Raw genomic sequence first — 16607 nt, forward strand, 5'->3', positions numbered from 1 at the left:
TTAATCAATTTGAAGATTCACCATATCCACATAATTTTATTTTCCAATAGAAAGTATTCTCTAAGCTGGAAGTTCCGTTATTTTGAAAAAAAACTCTCATTGTACGGAGAGTTTTTTTGACGTAGAAACCCGATTTCATGGTTGCTCATTTATATTGTAGGGTTGCCATCAAACAAACAAAACATTTTCTAGCAACATAATGCTGTTGAATGACATTACTTCTATGTAGTTATTTTTTCTCCATTTCTTTTATTATAGTGAATATATAGTTTTAATAAAAAAAATAAAGTATTTATATGGAGACTTTTTGACTCAGCTTATTTGCAAATTTTTCCTTAACGTTTTTCTTCAATTTCTTAGTTTTCGAATACTGTGTTTCATTAGCATAAGAGCGTAAATCTTATAGTATCTTATAGTATAAAAAAATAAAGTATTTATATGGAGACTTTTTGACTCAGATTATTTGCAAAATATTCCTTAACGTTTTTCTTCATTTATTAGTTTTCGAATACTGTGTTTCATTAGCATAAGAGCGTAAATCTTATAGTATCCGAAAATACGAACGCCAAATTGTTGGATGGTGTTTGTTTTAATAACTTTTCAAGGACTATTGCAGAGAAGATACCATGGAAAACAGGAAATTCATGGGACTAAAGTACTGAACTTAAGTTTTTTTATGTTCCCCCCGCCCCCACTCCACATCATAAACAAAAAAAAAACGTAAAATAAAATGGACACAAGTGAAATACATCTGGAGATTATTCTTTAGGATGGTAATAGCATTCTTATTATAAAATATGCCAAGTACTGATGAATGGTCTCCAAGTTAAGAGTTGAGGTGGAGGGATCAGTACCACAAAATTATTTCAATATTAATTATCAAAATGGCCCCTAAAATGCTATGTGCTATCGCATTTGCAGATGTGAAAGCTTAAGGTTTTATATTTCTCTGAATTAGATAAGAAGAAATTATTTTTCATTAATGCCTTCCGCATTTGCAAGGTAATTAAAAATATTATTACGTAGGCAAAAGTCTCCAGGATTAAGGATAGCCTAGCTGGGCTAAACCTTTTCTCAAGGACATAATTTTGTTTGTGAAACAAAAAACAAAAACGAAAATTCAACATTCTTATCTCTTTATGGGCAAAATTCCAACTTACATGTCTTTCCAAAGTAGAAGGTAATTGTTCTTTGCTTTTATGCTGCTGCTGTTGTTCATGGTCGATGTTGCGATAGAAAGCGGTTAGATTGGCTCCCAAACGTATTGTCACTTCATAGCGTGTTTTACCCGACCGTGCTGTAATAACAACCAAAAAGGAAGATGAGTGATGTGGCCGAGGTTAATGATATGAATTTAAAGAAGCTGTCGGCTTTCCTTCTTTGTCTTTCCTTAGAGCTTACCTGATGTCCTGCTTGTTTTCAGAAATGATAGCCCCAAATCTTTGCCACTTTCAAAATCACATTCACGATGACAGTCCAAGGCTGAAGAGTTATTTGTACAACCTGTAATGGTAAAGTAAATCCCGATAAGAATAATAAGCTAATTGAAAATATTATTAAGTAAATTAAAAAAAAACTGCTATGGTAAATGTTGAATGAAAGAAAATGAATATAAATGGACAAAAATGGAAATTTATGAGAAAAAAAATAGTAAAATTGAGAAAGAGTTACAGCTTTCTGGAGACAAGTAAATACCAGCCTTTATCAAATCTTACATAGGGAGAGAGGGAGTATTAGGGATCAGAGAATGAAAAAGAGTACTCATAAGGTGAGTATCATAAGGGGAGAATGCATATTCTCAAAACACGTTTCTATTCCACCATCATTAATTGTAAAACTCTATCTTACATTCTCTGCTCTACGTCAACATAAACAGCCTGAAGAGAGTTGTACCCATATGGGTTGTTTGTTGTTCAAAGTCTTTACCTTAGCCAACAGATCGCTGTGTGATGACAATTATATTGGCATGCATACCAGGGATGTAAAATACAATTTTTAAGAAAGTATAAAAATGTTTTTTTTTTAGTGAAAGAGTACTTTTCACTAAATTTCAACAAAACTTTCATTGGAAGATTATAGTCAATAGCTCATTTAGACCGAATTTTAAATAAAATAAAATTTTGTTTGTCAACTTAATTTTTTTTTTTATATCCGCTTACAAAGAATTCTACTATTTGGTAGATTGGTAGCATTCACGGTACATCATAAATTTTCTGTAGACAAAATCTTGACAAAATTTTCTATAGAAATAAAATTTTGTCAAAATTTTCTATAAAAATAGAATTTTGACAAAATTTTCTATAGAAATAAAATGCTGACAATATTTTTAATTGAAATAAAATTTTGACCATATTTTCTATAGAAATAAAATTTTAACAAAATTTTCTATAAAATGTAAATTTTGCCAAAAATTTTCTATAGAAATAAAATTTTGCCAAAAATTTCCTATATAAATAAAACTTTTCTATAAAAATAAAATTTTGACAAAATTTTCTATAGAAATAAAATTTGGACAAAATTTTCTATAGAAATAAAATTTTGACAATATTTTCTATAGAAATAACATTTTGAGAAAATATTCTATAGAAATAAAATTTTGACAAAATTTTGTATAGAATTAAATTTTGACATAATTTTGAATAAAATAGAATTTTGACAAAATTTTCTTTAGAAATAAAATTTTGACAACATTTTCTATAGAAATAAAATTTTGACAATATTTTCTATAGAAATAACATTTTGAGAAAATATTCTATAGAAATAAAATTTTGACAAAATTTTCTATAGAAATAAAATTTTGACAAAATTTTGTAAAGAATTAAATTTTGACATAATTTTGAGTAAAATAGAATTTTGACAAAATTTTCTTTAGAAATAAAATTTTGACAAAATTTTCTATAGAAATAAAATTTTGACAAAATTTTTTATAAAAATAAAATTTTGACAATATTTTCTATAGAAATAAAATTTTGACAAAATTTTCTATAGAAATAAAATTTAAAAAAATTTTCTATGGAAACAAAATTTTGACAAAATTTTCTATAGGAATAAATTTTTGACAAAATTTTCTATAGAAAAAAATTTTAACAAAATTTTCTATAAAAATAAAATTTTACAAAAAAATTCCTATAGAATATAAATAAAATTTGGACAAAATTTTCTTTGGGAATAAAATTTTGACAAAACTTTCCATAGAAATAAATTTTGACAAAATTTTCTATAGAAATAAAATTTTGACGATATTTTCCATAGAAATAAAATATTGACAAAATTTTCAATAGAAATAAAATGTTAACAAAATTATCTATAAAAATAAAACTTGGACAAAATTTTCCATAGAAATAAACTTTTGACAAAATTTTCTATAAAAATAAAATTTTCTATAGAAATACAATTTTAACAAAATTTTCTATAGAAGTAAAATTTGGACAAAATTTTCCATAGAAATAAAATTTGGGGAAAATCAAGACAAAATTTTCTATTGAAATAAAATTTGGACAAAATTTTCTATAAAAATAAAATTTGGACAAAATTTTCTATAGAAATAAAATTTGGACCAAATCTTCCATAGAAATAAAATTTAGACAAAATTTTCTATAAAAATAAAATCAAGACAAAATTTTCTATAAAAATAAAATTTGGACAAAATTTTCTATAGAAATAAAATTTGGACCAAATCTTCCATAGAAATAAAATTTGGACAAAATTTTCTATAAAAATAAAATTGGGACAAAATTTTCTATAAAAATAAAATTTGGACAAAATTTTTCCTTAGAAATAAAATTTGGAGAAAATTTTCTATAGAAATAAAATTTAGACAAAATTTTCTATAAAAATAAAATTTGGACAAAATTTTCTATAGCAATAAAATTTTTGAATAGAAATAAAAATTTAACAAAACTTTTTATCGTACTAAAAAATTTTATTGGCAGCCCATAAGAAAAAAAAACAACCCTCATTGCTTTACTCACATACAGCGTTGCCACACCGGAATTTTATTTTGGACCATATTTTTTTCCAAAATCGGAACAAAATTCCCTCCAGCGGACCAAATTTACAATTTCGAAGAAAAATGACTTAAAAATATTTTATTGTTGTACATAGTGCTTTTATTAAAAAAGTTAAGTAAACCACAATGGACTGATATGATTTACCATAGCGGTCGACATGACTTTTCAACTTTTTTAAAACTTGAAAAAAATTGTTTTTTTGAAAAGATCGAATTTTAAAGTCAATTACAAAATTTTGACTTAAACTTTCGACTTAGAGGTAGTTAAAGACCACAACAGTCACGCATTTGGTTTATATGGGCATTGTCCCAAGAAGATTCTCCCGATTATGCTTCTTGAGAGAATACAATAGATTTCCAAATTGTCAATCCACCTATTCCATTGCGCACATTCGAGTTTAGGGGTTAAAATTGTCCAATATGATATAAAACCTTACCCAAGACCTAATACGCGAAATTTTTATTCGATTTTCTGTGATTGAAATGGTATCTAATCCCACTCTTTAAAAAAAGTATTTACGGTTCCAAGGATATTGTCTTTTCACCAATGATTTTAGTATTTATTCTGAACCAAAGAAGCGGAAAATTTAACACATTTACGTCACAATTCACTTGTAAATTTAAGTTTGCGTACTTGATTCTAGAAAACAAATTTGAATTTATTAATTATTCCAGCTTTTTTTCATGACTCGACTAAAAGTGAAAATTATTTTATGTTTCAAATAAAAAACGTCTTTAAAATAAAGTGTTAAAAACATCTCCGAATTTTGGACAAGGAAAAAAATTTTATGTCATAGCAATGAGTCTTCTATGCTAAGCAAAAATCGCATTCGTATTTTAAAGACATGAAATCTTTGGCCTCACGAGAATATTTTTCCAGTACATAGATGCTATTTAATATGTGATAAAAATTTTAAGTACTACAAAATATTCATAAATTTGACCAAATTTATGAAAATAGACCAAAATGGGCTAAATTCTGTTTGGTCCGACCATCGGACCAAATTTAAAAATTAGAAATCTTTTGGACCAATTTTGGTCCGATCGGACCAAAATGGCAACGCTGCTCACATAGCTGTTCTGTTATTGTATGTATATGTGTTCCCATATCTGAGCATTATCTTCCCTCTCTCAATTGTTAGCTATTCACTGTGAGAGCAAGTGTCAGCTTAACTGTTGCTCATCGTACGAGATACTTAATATGCTGATTGTCTGTGTGTTATCTAATTTGAGAAGAGTTGAGTATAGCTTTATATGAGTAGGATGAGTATCAGTATGCATTGTTATTATACTCCTTTCGACATAGTAGTTATTTTGGGTAGATATAAACCCATACCGGTTTGCGTCCTCTGTTAGGGATACAAAAATCGACAATCGTTTTTTCTCCGCTAAGATTAAAAGGAAATTTCAACTTAGTTTTAAACTAATATTTCAATGTATTGCAAACATAATGGCTAACATAGTATAAGTAAGCGTTATGGGAGATACAAAAACATTTTCTATTTTCTAGTCCCATAACCTTTTAGTAGTGTCCCATTAAATTCTACGAATTGCTTTTTAAACTCTTAAATTTTTCCACTTTCTCTGTAAAAAAAACCGAAATCCTCTCAAGGCATTTCCATAGTGTTAAAAATCGATCAGGAATCCTAACCAACAAAAATCCAATTTGAAAAATCCCTTAGAGAAGAACTCTTTGTGTGAAAAGTGTATGGAAAAATTTACGTTAACTATGAGTTTTCTAATCCATCGGAGAATCACTTGCGTCAAATGGCCAGTATGGGATTAATAGAAAGAGAGAAACAAAACCAAAAAAAAAAACGGAACTTCTATAGATGACCACCAAAGGTTGGAAAAATCAACAAAAAAAAACAAATCCATAGTCGAAACGATTGGCTGAGTGAAGAAAAAGAAAAAACGCCGAAAAGGACACATCAATTTACCGCAGTTTTTTGTTTTTTTTTGGTTACTTTAATTTTTCATTGTCAACTGTTGACATCCAACAAATTTTCGAGCAAGTGTTTTTGATGTATTTCAGAAATCAACTTCGTTGATGATATCCAGGATATAAATTGCAATGATTTGACCAATAAAATTTTGGAGATAGCTAAGGGATAAGGAAAGCTAGGCTAGGAAATTCGAAAAGAGAGAGTTTTGATGGTCTCCATAATTTTGGTAATTGATTCTGTAAAGCAAATAAGGCAGATCGACCCAAATACACAATAAAAGCTTTTTTCTGTGGACATTCGGTGTTGCTGCCAATATTGAGGCATGGCCGAAAAAAAATTTTTTTTCGACAAAATTTTCTATAGAAATAAATTTTTGAAAAAACAAAAAAAAAAAAATATTGAAATAAAATATTGAGAAAATTTTCCATAGAAATAAAATTTTGTCAAAATTTTCTATAGAAATAAAATTATGACAAAATCTTCAATAGAAATAAAATTTAAACTAAATTTTCTATAGAAATAACATTTTGACAAAATTCTCTATACAAATAAAAATTCTGACAAAATTTTCAATAAAAATAAAATTTAAACTGAATTTTCTATAGAAAAAAAATTTTGACCAAATTTTCCATAAGAGCGAAATTAAGACACAATTTTTTATGAAAAAAAATTGACTATATTTTCTATAAAAATAAAATGTTGACAAATTGTTTATAGAAATAAAATGTCATCAAAATTTTCTATAGAAATTATATTTTGACAAAATTTGCTATAGAAATTAAATTTTAACAAAATTTTATATATAAAATAAATTTTGACAAAAATTTCTATACAAAATAAAATTTTGACAAAATTTTCTATAGAAATAAAATTTTGACAAAATTTTCTATAGAAATAAAATTTTGACAAAATTTTCTATAGAAATAAAATTTTGACAAAATTTTCCATAGAAATAAAATTTTGACAAAATTTTCTATAAAAATAAAATTTTGACAAATTTTTTTATAAAAATAAAATTTTGACAAAATTTTCTATAAAAATAAAATTTTGTCAAAATTTTATCTCTATACAAATTTTTTTCAAAATATTATTTCTATAGCAAAATAAAGATACACAAACAATTTTGACAAAATTTTCTATAAAAATAAAATTTTGATAAAATTTTCTATAGAAATAAAATTTTTACAAATTTTGGTATAGAAATAAAATTTTGACAAAATTTTCCATAGAAATTAAATTTTGACAAAATTTTCTATACAAAATAAAATATTGACCAAATTTTCTATAGAAATAAAAGTTTGACAAAATGTTCGATATAAATAAAATGTTGACAAAATTTTCCATAGAAATACAATTTTGACAAAATTTTCTATCCAAAATAAAATTTTTATCAAATTTTCTATAGAAATAAAATTTTAGCTAAATTTTCTATATAAATAAAATGTTGACAAAATTTTCTATAGAAATAAAATTTTACAAAATTTCCTATAGAAAAAAATTTTTGACAAAATTATATCTAGAAATAAAATGTTGACAAAATTTTCTATAGAAATAAAATGTTGACAAAATTCTCTATAAAAATACAATTTTGACAAAATTTTCTATAGAAAAAAATTTTGACAAAAAATTCTATAGAAATAAAAGTTAAAATTTTGACAATGAAACAAAATTTTGACTACATTTTCTATAGAAATAAAATTTTGACAAAATTTTCTTTAGAAATAAAATTTTAACAAAATTTTCTATAGAAACAAGTAAGGAAAGTCTAAAGTCGGGCGGGGCCGACTATATTATACCCTGCACCACTTTGTAGATCTAAATTTTCGATACCATATCACATTACGTCAAATGTGTTGGGTGCTATATATAAAGGTTTGTCCCAAATACATACATTTAACTATCACTCGATCTGGACAGAATTTGATAGACTTCCACAAAATCTATAGACTCAAAATTTAAGTCGGCTAAAGCCCTAAGGTGGAACACAATGTTAGTAAAAAAATAAGGGATAAATTTAAATCTGAAACAATTTTAAGGAAACTTTGCAAAAATTTATTTATGATTTATCGCTCAATATATATGTAATAGAAGTTTAGGAAAATTAAAGTCATTTTAACAGCTTTTCGACTAAGCAGTGGCGATTTTACAAGGGAAATGTTGGTATTTTGACCATTTTTGTCGAAATCAGAAAAACATATATATGGGAGCTATATCTAAATCTGAACCGATTTCAACCAAATTTGGCACGCATAGCTACAATGCTAATTCTACTACCTGTGCAAAATTTCAACTAAATCGGAGCAAAAAATTGGCCTCTGTGGTCATATGAGTGTAAATCGGGCGAAAGCTATATATGGGAGATATATCTAAATCTGAACCGATTTCAACCAAATTTGGTACGCATAGCTACAATGCTAATTCTACTCCCTGTGCAAAATTTCAACTAAATCAGAGCAAAAAATTGGCCTCTGTGGTCATATGAGTGTAAATCGGGCGAAAGCTATATATGGGAGCTATATCTAAATCTGAACCGATTTCAACCAAATTTGGCACGCATAGCTACAATGCTAATTCTACTACCTGTGCAAAATTTCAACTAAATCGGAGCAAAAAATTGGCCTCTGTGGTCATATGAGTGTAAATCGGGCGAAAGCTATATATGGGAGATATATCTAAATCTGAACCGATTTCAACCAAATTTGGCACGCATAGCTACAATGCTAATTCTACTCCCTGTGCAAAATTTCAACTAAATCGGAGCAAAAAATTGGCCTCTGTGGTCATATGAGTGTAAATCGGGCGAAAGCTATATATGGGAGATATATCTAAATCTGAACCGATTTCAACCAAATTTGGCACGCATAGCTACAATGCTAATTCTACTCCCTGTGCAAAATTTCAGCTAAATCGGAGCAAAAAATTGGCCTCTGTGGTCATATGAGTGTAAATCGGGCGAAAGCTATATATGGGACCTATATCTAAATCTGAACCGATTTCAACCAAATTTGGCATGCATAGCTATGATGCTAATTCTACTCCCTGTGCAAAATTTCAACTAAATCGGAGCGAAAAATTTTCCTCTGTGGTCATATGAGTGTAAATCGGGCGAACGATATATATGGGAGCTATATCTAAATCTGAACCGATTTCTTTCAAAATCAATAGGTATTTATTCTGAGCCAAAACACATACTTGTGCCAAATTTGAAGTCGATTGGACTAAAACTACGACCTAGACTTTGATTACAAAAATGTGTTCACGGACAGACGGACATGGCTATATCGACTCAGGAGTCCACCCTGAGCATTTTTGCCAAAGACACCATGTGTCTATCTCGTCTCCTTCTGGGTGTTGCAAACATATGCACTAACTTATAATACCCTGTTCCACAGTGTGGAGCAGGGTATAATAAAATTTTGACAAAATTTTCTGTAGAGATAAAAGTTTAACTAAATTTTCTATAGAAATAAAAGTTTAACTAAATTTTCTATAGAAATAAAATTTCACAAAATTTCCTATATAAATAAAATGTTGACAAAATTTTCCATAGAAATACAATTTTTACAAATTTTGGTATAGAAATAAAATTTTGACAAAATGTTCTACAGAAATTAAATTTTGACAAAATTTTCTATACAAAATAAAATATTGACCAAATTTTCTATAGAAATAAAAGTTTGACAAAATGTTCTATATAAATAAAATGTGTACAAAATTTTCCATAGAAATACAATTTTGACAAAATTTTCTATACAAAATAAAATTTTTATCAAATTTTCTATAGAAATAAAATTTTACCTAAATTTTCTATATAAATAAAATGTTGACAAAATTTTCTATAGAAATAAAATTTTACAAAATTTCCTATAGAAATAAATTTTTGACAAAATTATATCTAGAAATAAAATGTTGACAAAATTTTCTATAGAAATAAAATTTTGACAAAATTTTCTATAGAAATAAAAGTTTGTCCAAATGTTCTATAAGAGCGAAATTAATTTTCTATACAAATTAAGTTTGGACAAAATTCTCTATAGAAATACAATTTTGACAAAATTTTCTATAGAAAAAAAATTTTGATAAAATGTTCTGTAGAAATAAAATTTTGACAAAAAATTCTATAGAAATAAAAGTTAAAATTTTGACAAAGAAAAAAAATTTTGACCACATTTTCTATAGAAATAAAATTTTGACAAAATTTTCTATAGAAATAAAATTTTGACAAAATTTTCTGTAGAAATAAAAGTTTAACTAAATTTTCTATAGAAATAAAAGTTTAACTAAATTTTCTATAGAAATAAAATTTTACAAAATTTCCTATAGAAATAAATTTTTGACAAAATTATATCTAGAAATAAAATTTTGACAAAATTTTCTATAGAAATAAAATTTTGTCCAAATTTTTTATAAGAGCAAAATTAAGACAAAATTTTCTGTACAAATTAAGTTCTATAGAAATACAATTTTGACAAAGTAACAAAATTTTGACATTTATAGAAATAAAATTTAAAATTTTGAAAAAGAAACAATATTTTGACCACATTTTCTATAGAAATAAAATTTTGGCAAAATTTTCTTTAGAAATAAAATTTTAACAAAATTTTCTATAGAAATAAAATTTTGACAAAATTTTCTATAGAAATAAAATTTCATCAAAATTTTCTATAGAAATGAAACTTCATCAAAATTTTCTACAGAAATAAAATTTCCACAAAATGTTCTATAGAAGTAAAATTTTGACAAAATTTTCTATAGAAATAAAATTTTGACAAAATTTTCTATAGAAAAGAAACTTTAGACAAATTTTTCTATAGGAATACAATTTTGAAAACATTTTCTATAGAAAAAAAATTTGGAGAAAATTTTCTATAAAAATAAAATTTTGAGAAAATATTTATAGAAATAAAATTTTGACAAAATTTTCTATAGAAATAAAATGTTGACTAAACTTTCTATAGAAATAAAATTTTGAGTAAATTTTCTATAGAAATAAAATTTGGACAAAATTTTCTTTAGAAATAAAAATTAAAATTTTGACAAAAAAACAAAATTTTGACAAAATTTTCTATAGAAATAAAATTTTGATAAAATGTTCTATAGAAATAAAATTTTGACAAAATTTTCTATAGAAATTAAATTTAAAATTTTGAAAAAGAAACAACATTTTGACCACATTTTCTATAGAAATAAAATTTTGACAAAATTTTCTTTAGAAATAAAAATTAAAATTTTGACAAAAAAACAACATTTTGACAAAATTTTCTATAGAAATAAAATTTTGATAAAATGTTCTATAGAAATAAAATTTTGACAAAATTTTCTATAGAAATTAAATTTAAAATTTTGAAAAAGAAACAACATTTTGACCACATTTTCTATAGAAATAAAATTTTGACAAAATTTTCTTTAGAAATTATATTTTAACAAAATTTTCTATAGAAATAAAATGTTGACAAAATTTTCTATAGAAATAAAATTTTGACAAAATTTGCTATAGAAATAAAATTTTGACAAAATTTTCTATACAAAATAAAATTTTGACAAAATTTTCTATTGAAATAAAATTTTGACAAAATTTTCTATAGAAATAAAATATTGAAAACTTTTTCTATAGAAATAAAATTTTGACAAAATTTTCTATAGTAATAAAATTTTAACTAAATTTTCTATAGAAATAAAATGTTGACAAAATTTGCTATAGAAATAAAATTTTGTCAAAATTTTCTATAGAAATAAAATTTTAACTAAATTTTCTATAGAAATAAAATTCTAACTAAATTTTGTATAGAAATAAAAGTTTGACAAAATTTTCTATATAAATAAAATGTTGACAAAATTTTCCATAGAAATACAATTTTGACAAAATTTTCTATAAAAATAAAATAAAAAAAATAAAAATAAAAAATTTTGTCAAAATATTATTTCTGTAGCAAAATTAAGATACAAAAATAAATATGACAAAATTTTCTTTAGACATAAAATATTAACTAGGTTTTCTATAGAAATAAAACTTTAACAAACTTTTCTATAGTAATAAAATCTTACAAAATTTTCTATAGAAATAAAATTGTGACAAAATTATATCTAGAATTTGAATTTTTAAATTTTCTATAGAAATAAAATCTTGTCCAAATTTTCTATAAGAGCGAAATTAGGACAAAATTTTCTATAAAAATTAAATTCGGACCAAATTCTCTATGAAAACAAAATTTTGACAAAATATGGAAATAAAATTTTGTAACGTAGTCTACATATAGTAGTAGTAGATATATACTTAGTAATAAGGTGTAATAATGTCAAGTTTTTGCAGTCCTTGATTGTAGTCCTAATATTTTTATATTTTTTTTTTTAAGTAAATTTAATGTAATTCTTTATTTTGAGTATCCCTGTAACCGTATATGGCCATTTCGGCTTGGTGGTAAAATGAGTTAAATAAAAAAAAAATGTTCTATAGAAATAAAATTTGGACAAAATTTTCTATAGAAATAAAAATTAAAATTTTGCCAAAAAAAACAAAATTTTGACAAAATTTTCTACATAAACAAATTTTTAACAAAATTTGTTGAATAAATAAAATTTTGACCACATCTTCTATAGAAATAAAATTTTGACAAAATTTTCTATAGCAATAAAATTTTGAAAAAATCTTCTATAGAAATACAATTTTGACAAAATTGTCTATAAAAGAAATAACAATAACTTGTGAAAAAAAATCAAGGTGATTTCTTGATGCGTTTATTTTCAACAGACGGACGCACGGCCATGGTCAGATCGACTCGGAATATTTAGATTTACTTTATGGGGTATGGGACCAATAAATATTTTTTATTATAAAATAAATTAAGTCGACATTTTTCACTAACTTATGTACAGCGAATCCTCTCAAATTTTGACACTTTGGACACCAGACACGTCTCTAAAGGGATGTCTGCTATATTAACACAAGAAAATCAACCTCTCATAAATGGACATCTCCCAAATGTAGACAAAATTTAGGTGATCCTTGGTGTCCACATCACTGTATATTGCTACAAATGTTGGTTATATTGTTATTATAAAGGCAACAATGAACATTTTTTAAATAATCGTAATTAGCAGTAAGTGATAAACACAAATGGCCAGATATCAATATTTTAAGTATAGCAAAAATAGCAGAATTAAAATCAAAAATACTAGATTTCTAGCTAATAACAATTTCACAAAGTTCTCGGCAATTCACCATCAAAAATATAATAATAAAATAGCTAAAGTGGTATCACTGACTCAAACGATAGTCTAATACTTCATATATCTCTCATACACTCGAAAACTCTCCCAACAACTCAGTGCAATGTCTACTCTGAGGCTATATGATAGGTCAGATGCTACAAGTAGATTAACGGGTTATGTCAAACATTGGAAATCATCTCTACAATAGAAGTGCAAAAAGAGAGAGGGAGAGTGACGAATTATTATAGCTCCCTGATATTTTAGAGAATATGTTTTTTACTTGGAGACTACTGTCCTCTGCCAGTCAACAGTAGTAGTGCAGAGAGTTAGAGAGTGAGATGGGATATTATAGCCATAGCTCCCACATATTTTAGAGAATATATTTTCTACTTGGTGACTATGTGAGAGGGGTCTACTGAGGCAATCTCCACACATATTTTGTACCAGATGCGTAAGCAGAGTAAAATTTTTTTAATGCCGTATAGACATACAGGATATCCCAGCACACCATTTATGGTTTGTCCATAGTTTATTGGTATAACTTACTGTACATTTGGTTGCATTATAAAAAAAGATGGCTCAAAAGTCCCATTAATGACATTGCAGGCTTCGAACATTTAAACTGATCTATTTGCAATTGAGTGAAAACCACCAAACTGTAATTAATGGACAAAGATTAAATTTTATAGCAAGCTACTACAAAGGACAGTGGCAGCATTTTAACAACATAAACAGAGGCAAACCCATGGGCCATAACTTTACAGCGAATGGCTTCATCATTGATGGAAGTGATGTATGGTCATTATGGATTTTTTTTTCAAAAATCACCTTTAATCGAGAGAGAAATTTCAGTGATGTTTTGTTTTTTGTAATTTTCACTTGAGTTATTACATGAAAGCTTTTGCGATTATACATAATTAAATTTACTCCATAGCTTAATAAATTCAGTTGCAAAAAAAGAATGTATGAAAAAAACTCCCCTATTGAATATGAGCTATCGCTTAAAAATAGCCAATCTAAAGAGAACAAATAAGAGGAAGATGAAAAGCCCCCAGTGCATTGATGCTAATATAAGCGTAAAACGGCAAAAATTTAAAGATGAAAAGAAAATTACTCAACCAAACTCTATGACAGAATGAACGAACGAACGAACGGACGGACGGACGGACGGACAGACACTTACCCATTGTAACTTCACTTATATCAGGAATTTCACATTTCGTTCCCTTAAATCCGCTTGGACAATGGCAGGTTATGGCAGCATCTCCTATATGCCTGAAAATGATAACGATAAAGAAAAAAAGAGAAAAGAGGGAAAAAATTATTATGAATGAATCATTGGCAAAACAATAGATATTCCAAGGAAGGGACATCGAGAACGTATATACATCGACGAAAAACTCTCATGGATAACTAGTCCACGCATCACAAGGATAATAAGAGATTTTTTTTTTTTTTTTGCTCATGATCGGAGAAAATGTAAAGCATTGTTAAGCTGGATATTTATGTCACATGACTGACAACGATGACATGACATTGCTCCCCGAATGGTAACAATGATGTCAATGATGATGATTATGTCGACGATGATATGGTCGTCATTGTCACCATGAAGTCATGGTGAAATCACATGTAAAGGTATTACCAGCCAATTTAATGGAAAAATGAAAGCTTCGTTAAATTATGACTGACAAAATACCCGGGATTCATTAAAGGAGTTACGTATGAGTGCAAATACAATCGATGGTAATCTTATTATATATGGGTAACTAGGGAATTTGTAGCCAGGACTGAATGAAATAGAGCGAATATATTTTTCTTAGAAATATTGTTAAAAAAAAAGCACACACACACAAAAAGATGAATCTTTAATAAAAATTGATTTTGCTTATATATGGCGAATTGTTTCTGTTCTCTTTTTATGTACTTGTACATCGGGTTGTATGATTATTTTTAATTATAATACCATTAGGCGTATGAATATTATTATTTAGTTAACCACTGGAGCGTATGATTACTTATATAGAATTTCATAGCTAGATAGTACAAATACGACACAATGTATTTCATATAAGAAATAATAAAATATGGAATACAAATAATTTAATATATGAAAACAACAAATAAATGAATAATAATAAGATGGACTACTGCTAAAATTCATGAACTGAATATACCATATGAAATTAACAATTTACGAGAGAGAGAGAGAGAGAGACAAACATCTTGTATGATTTTTTCCGAATAGGTTTGTGGGCCATCACAATGAATGTTTCTAAGAAATTTCTCTTAATAAATCCCAGAAATAAAATTTTGACAAAATTTTCTGTAGAAATAAAATTTTGACAAAATTGTCTGTACTGTAAATACTAGATTTCTAGCTAATAACAATTTCATAAACTTCTCGCCAAATCACCATCAAAAATATAATAATAAAATAGCTAAAGTGGTACCACTGACTCAAACGATAGTCTGATACTTCATATTTCTCTCATACACTCACTAAAACTCGCAAACTCTCCCAACAACTCAGTGCAATGTCTACTCTGAGGCTATATGATATTCAGCTGATACAAGTATATTATCTCAAATATTGGAAATCATCTCTATAATAGAAGTGCAAAAAGATAGAGGGAGAGTGACGCGTTATTATAGCTCCCTGATATTTCAGAGAATATGTTTTTTACTTGGAGATTACTGTCCTCTGCCAGTCAATAGTAGTAGTGCAGAGAGTTAGAGAATGAGATGGGATATTATAGCCAAAGCTCCCACATATTTTAGGGAATATATTATCTATTTGGTGACTATGAGAGAGTGGTCTACTGGGGCAATCTCCACACATATTTTGTGCCAGATACGTAAGCAGAGTAAAATTTTACCCTTGATTTTTAATGCCGTATATTTAGACATACAGAAATAAAATTTTGACAAAATTTTGTATAGAAATAAAATGTTGACAAAATTTTCTGTAGAAACAAAATTTGACATCATTTGTTATAGAAATAAAATTTTATTTGTTGTTTTGATCTCAGCTTAAAAACCATTGCGTTGACTAAAATACAAGAGTGGCTTAACCAATAGAGGAGAACAATGTTTGTCAAATTCATTTGGGCAAAGTCCTATAGACTGCAAGATGGTTGGATGGACGCACGTTTCGGAATTACTTGCAGCAACCCATCAACCAATTATCAGAACAAATTCTAGTAGTTCACCAAACCCAAAGTGAACCACACTTGAAACTTCCGAATAAAGGTTTCAAATTTTGATAAAATTTTCTATGGAAATAAAATGTTTGACAAAAGTTTTCTATAAAAATAAAATTTTGACAAAATTTGACCAAATTTTCTATTGTCATAAAATTTTGAAAAATATTTTCTATAGAAATAAAATTTTGACCAAATTTTCTATTGACATAAAATTTTCACAACATTTTCTAAATAAAT

At 26.4% G+C, this 16607-nt stretch overlaps 1 protein-coding gene across 1 annotated transcript in view; it reads right to left on the reverse strand.

Moving 5' to 3' along the window:
• The window catches only part of LOC142223481 (uncharacterized), a 525017-nt gene that overhangs the window by 438897 nt on the left and 69513 nt on the right, over nt 1-16607 (reverse strand). The window contains exons 3-5 of the mRNA XM_075293366.1: nt 14348-14439; nt 1402-1503; nt 1161-1297 (exon numbers count right to left, since the gene is read on the reverse strand). Of these exons, the coding sequence (XP_075149481.1) occupies nt 1161-1297; nt 1402-1503; nt 14348-14439 (331 nt within the window). The remainder of the gene's footprint in view (nt 1-1160; nt 1298-1401; nt 1504-14347; nt 14440-16607) is intronic.

This window comes from Haematobia irritans, chromosome 2 (genome assembly GCF_050003625.1).
Source record: "Haematobia irritans isolate KBUSLIRL chromosome 2, ASM5000362v1, whole genome shotgun sequence".
Taxonomy (NCBI): domain Eukaryota; kingdom Metazoa; phylum Arthropoda; class Insecta; order Diptera; family Muscidae; genus Haematobia; species Haematobia irritans.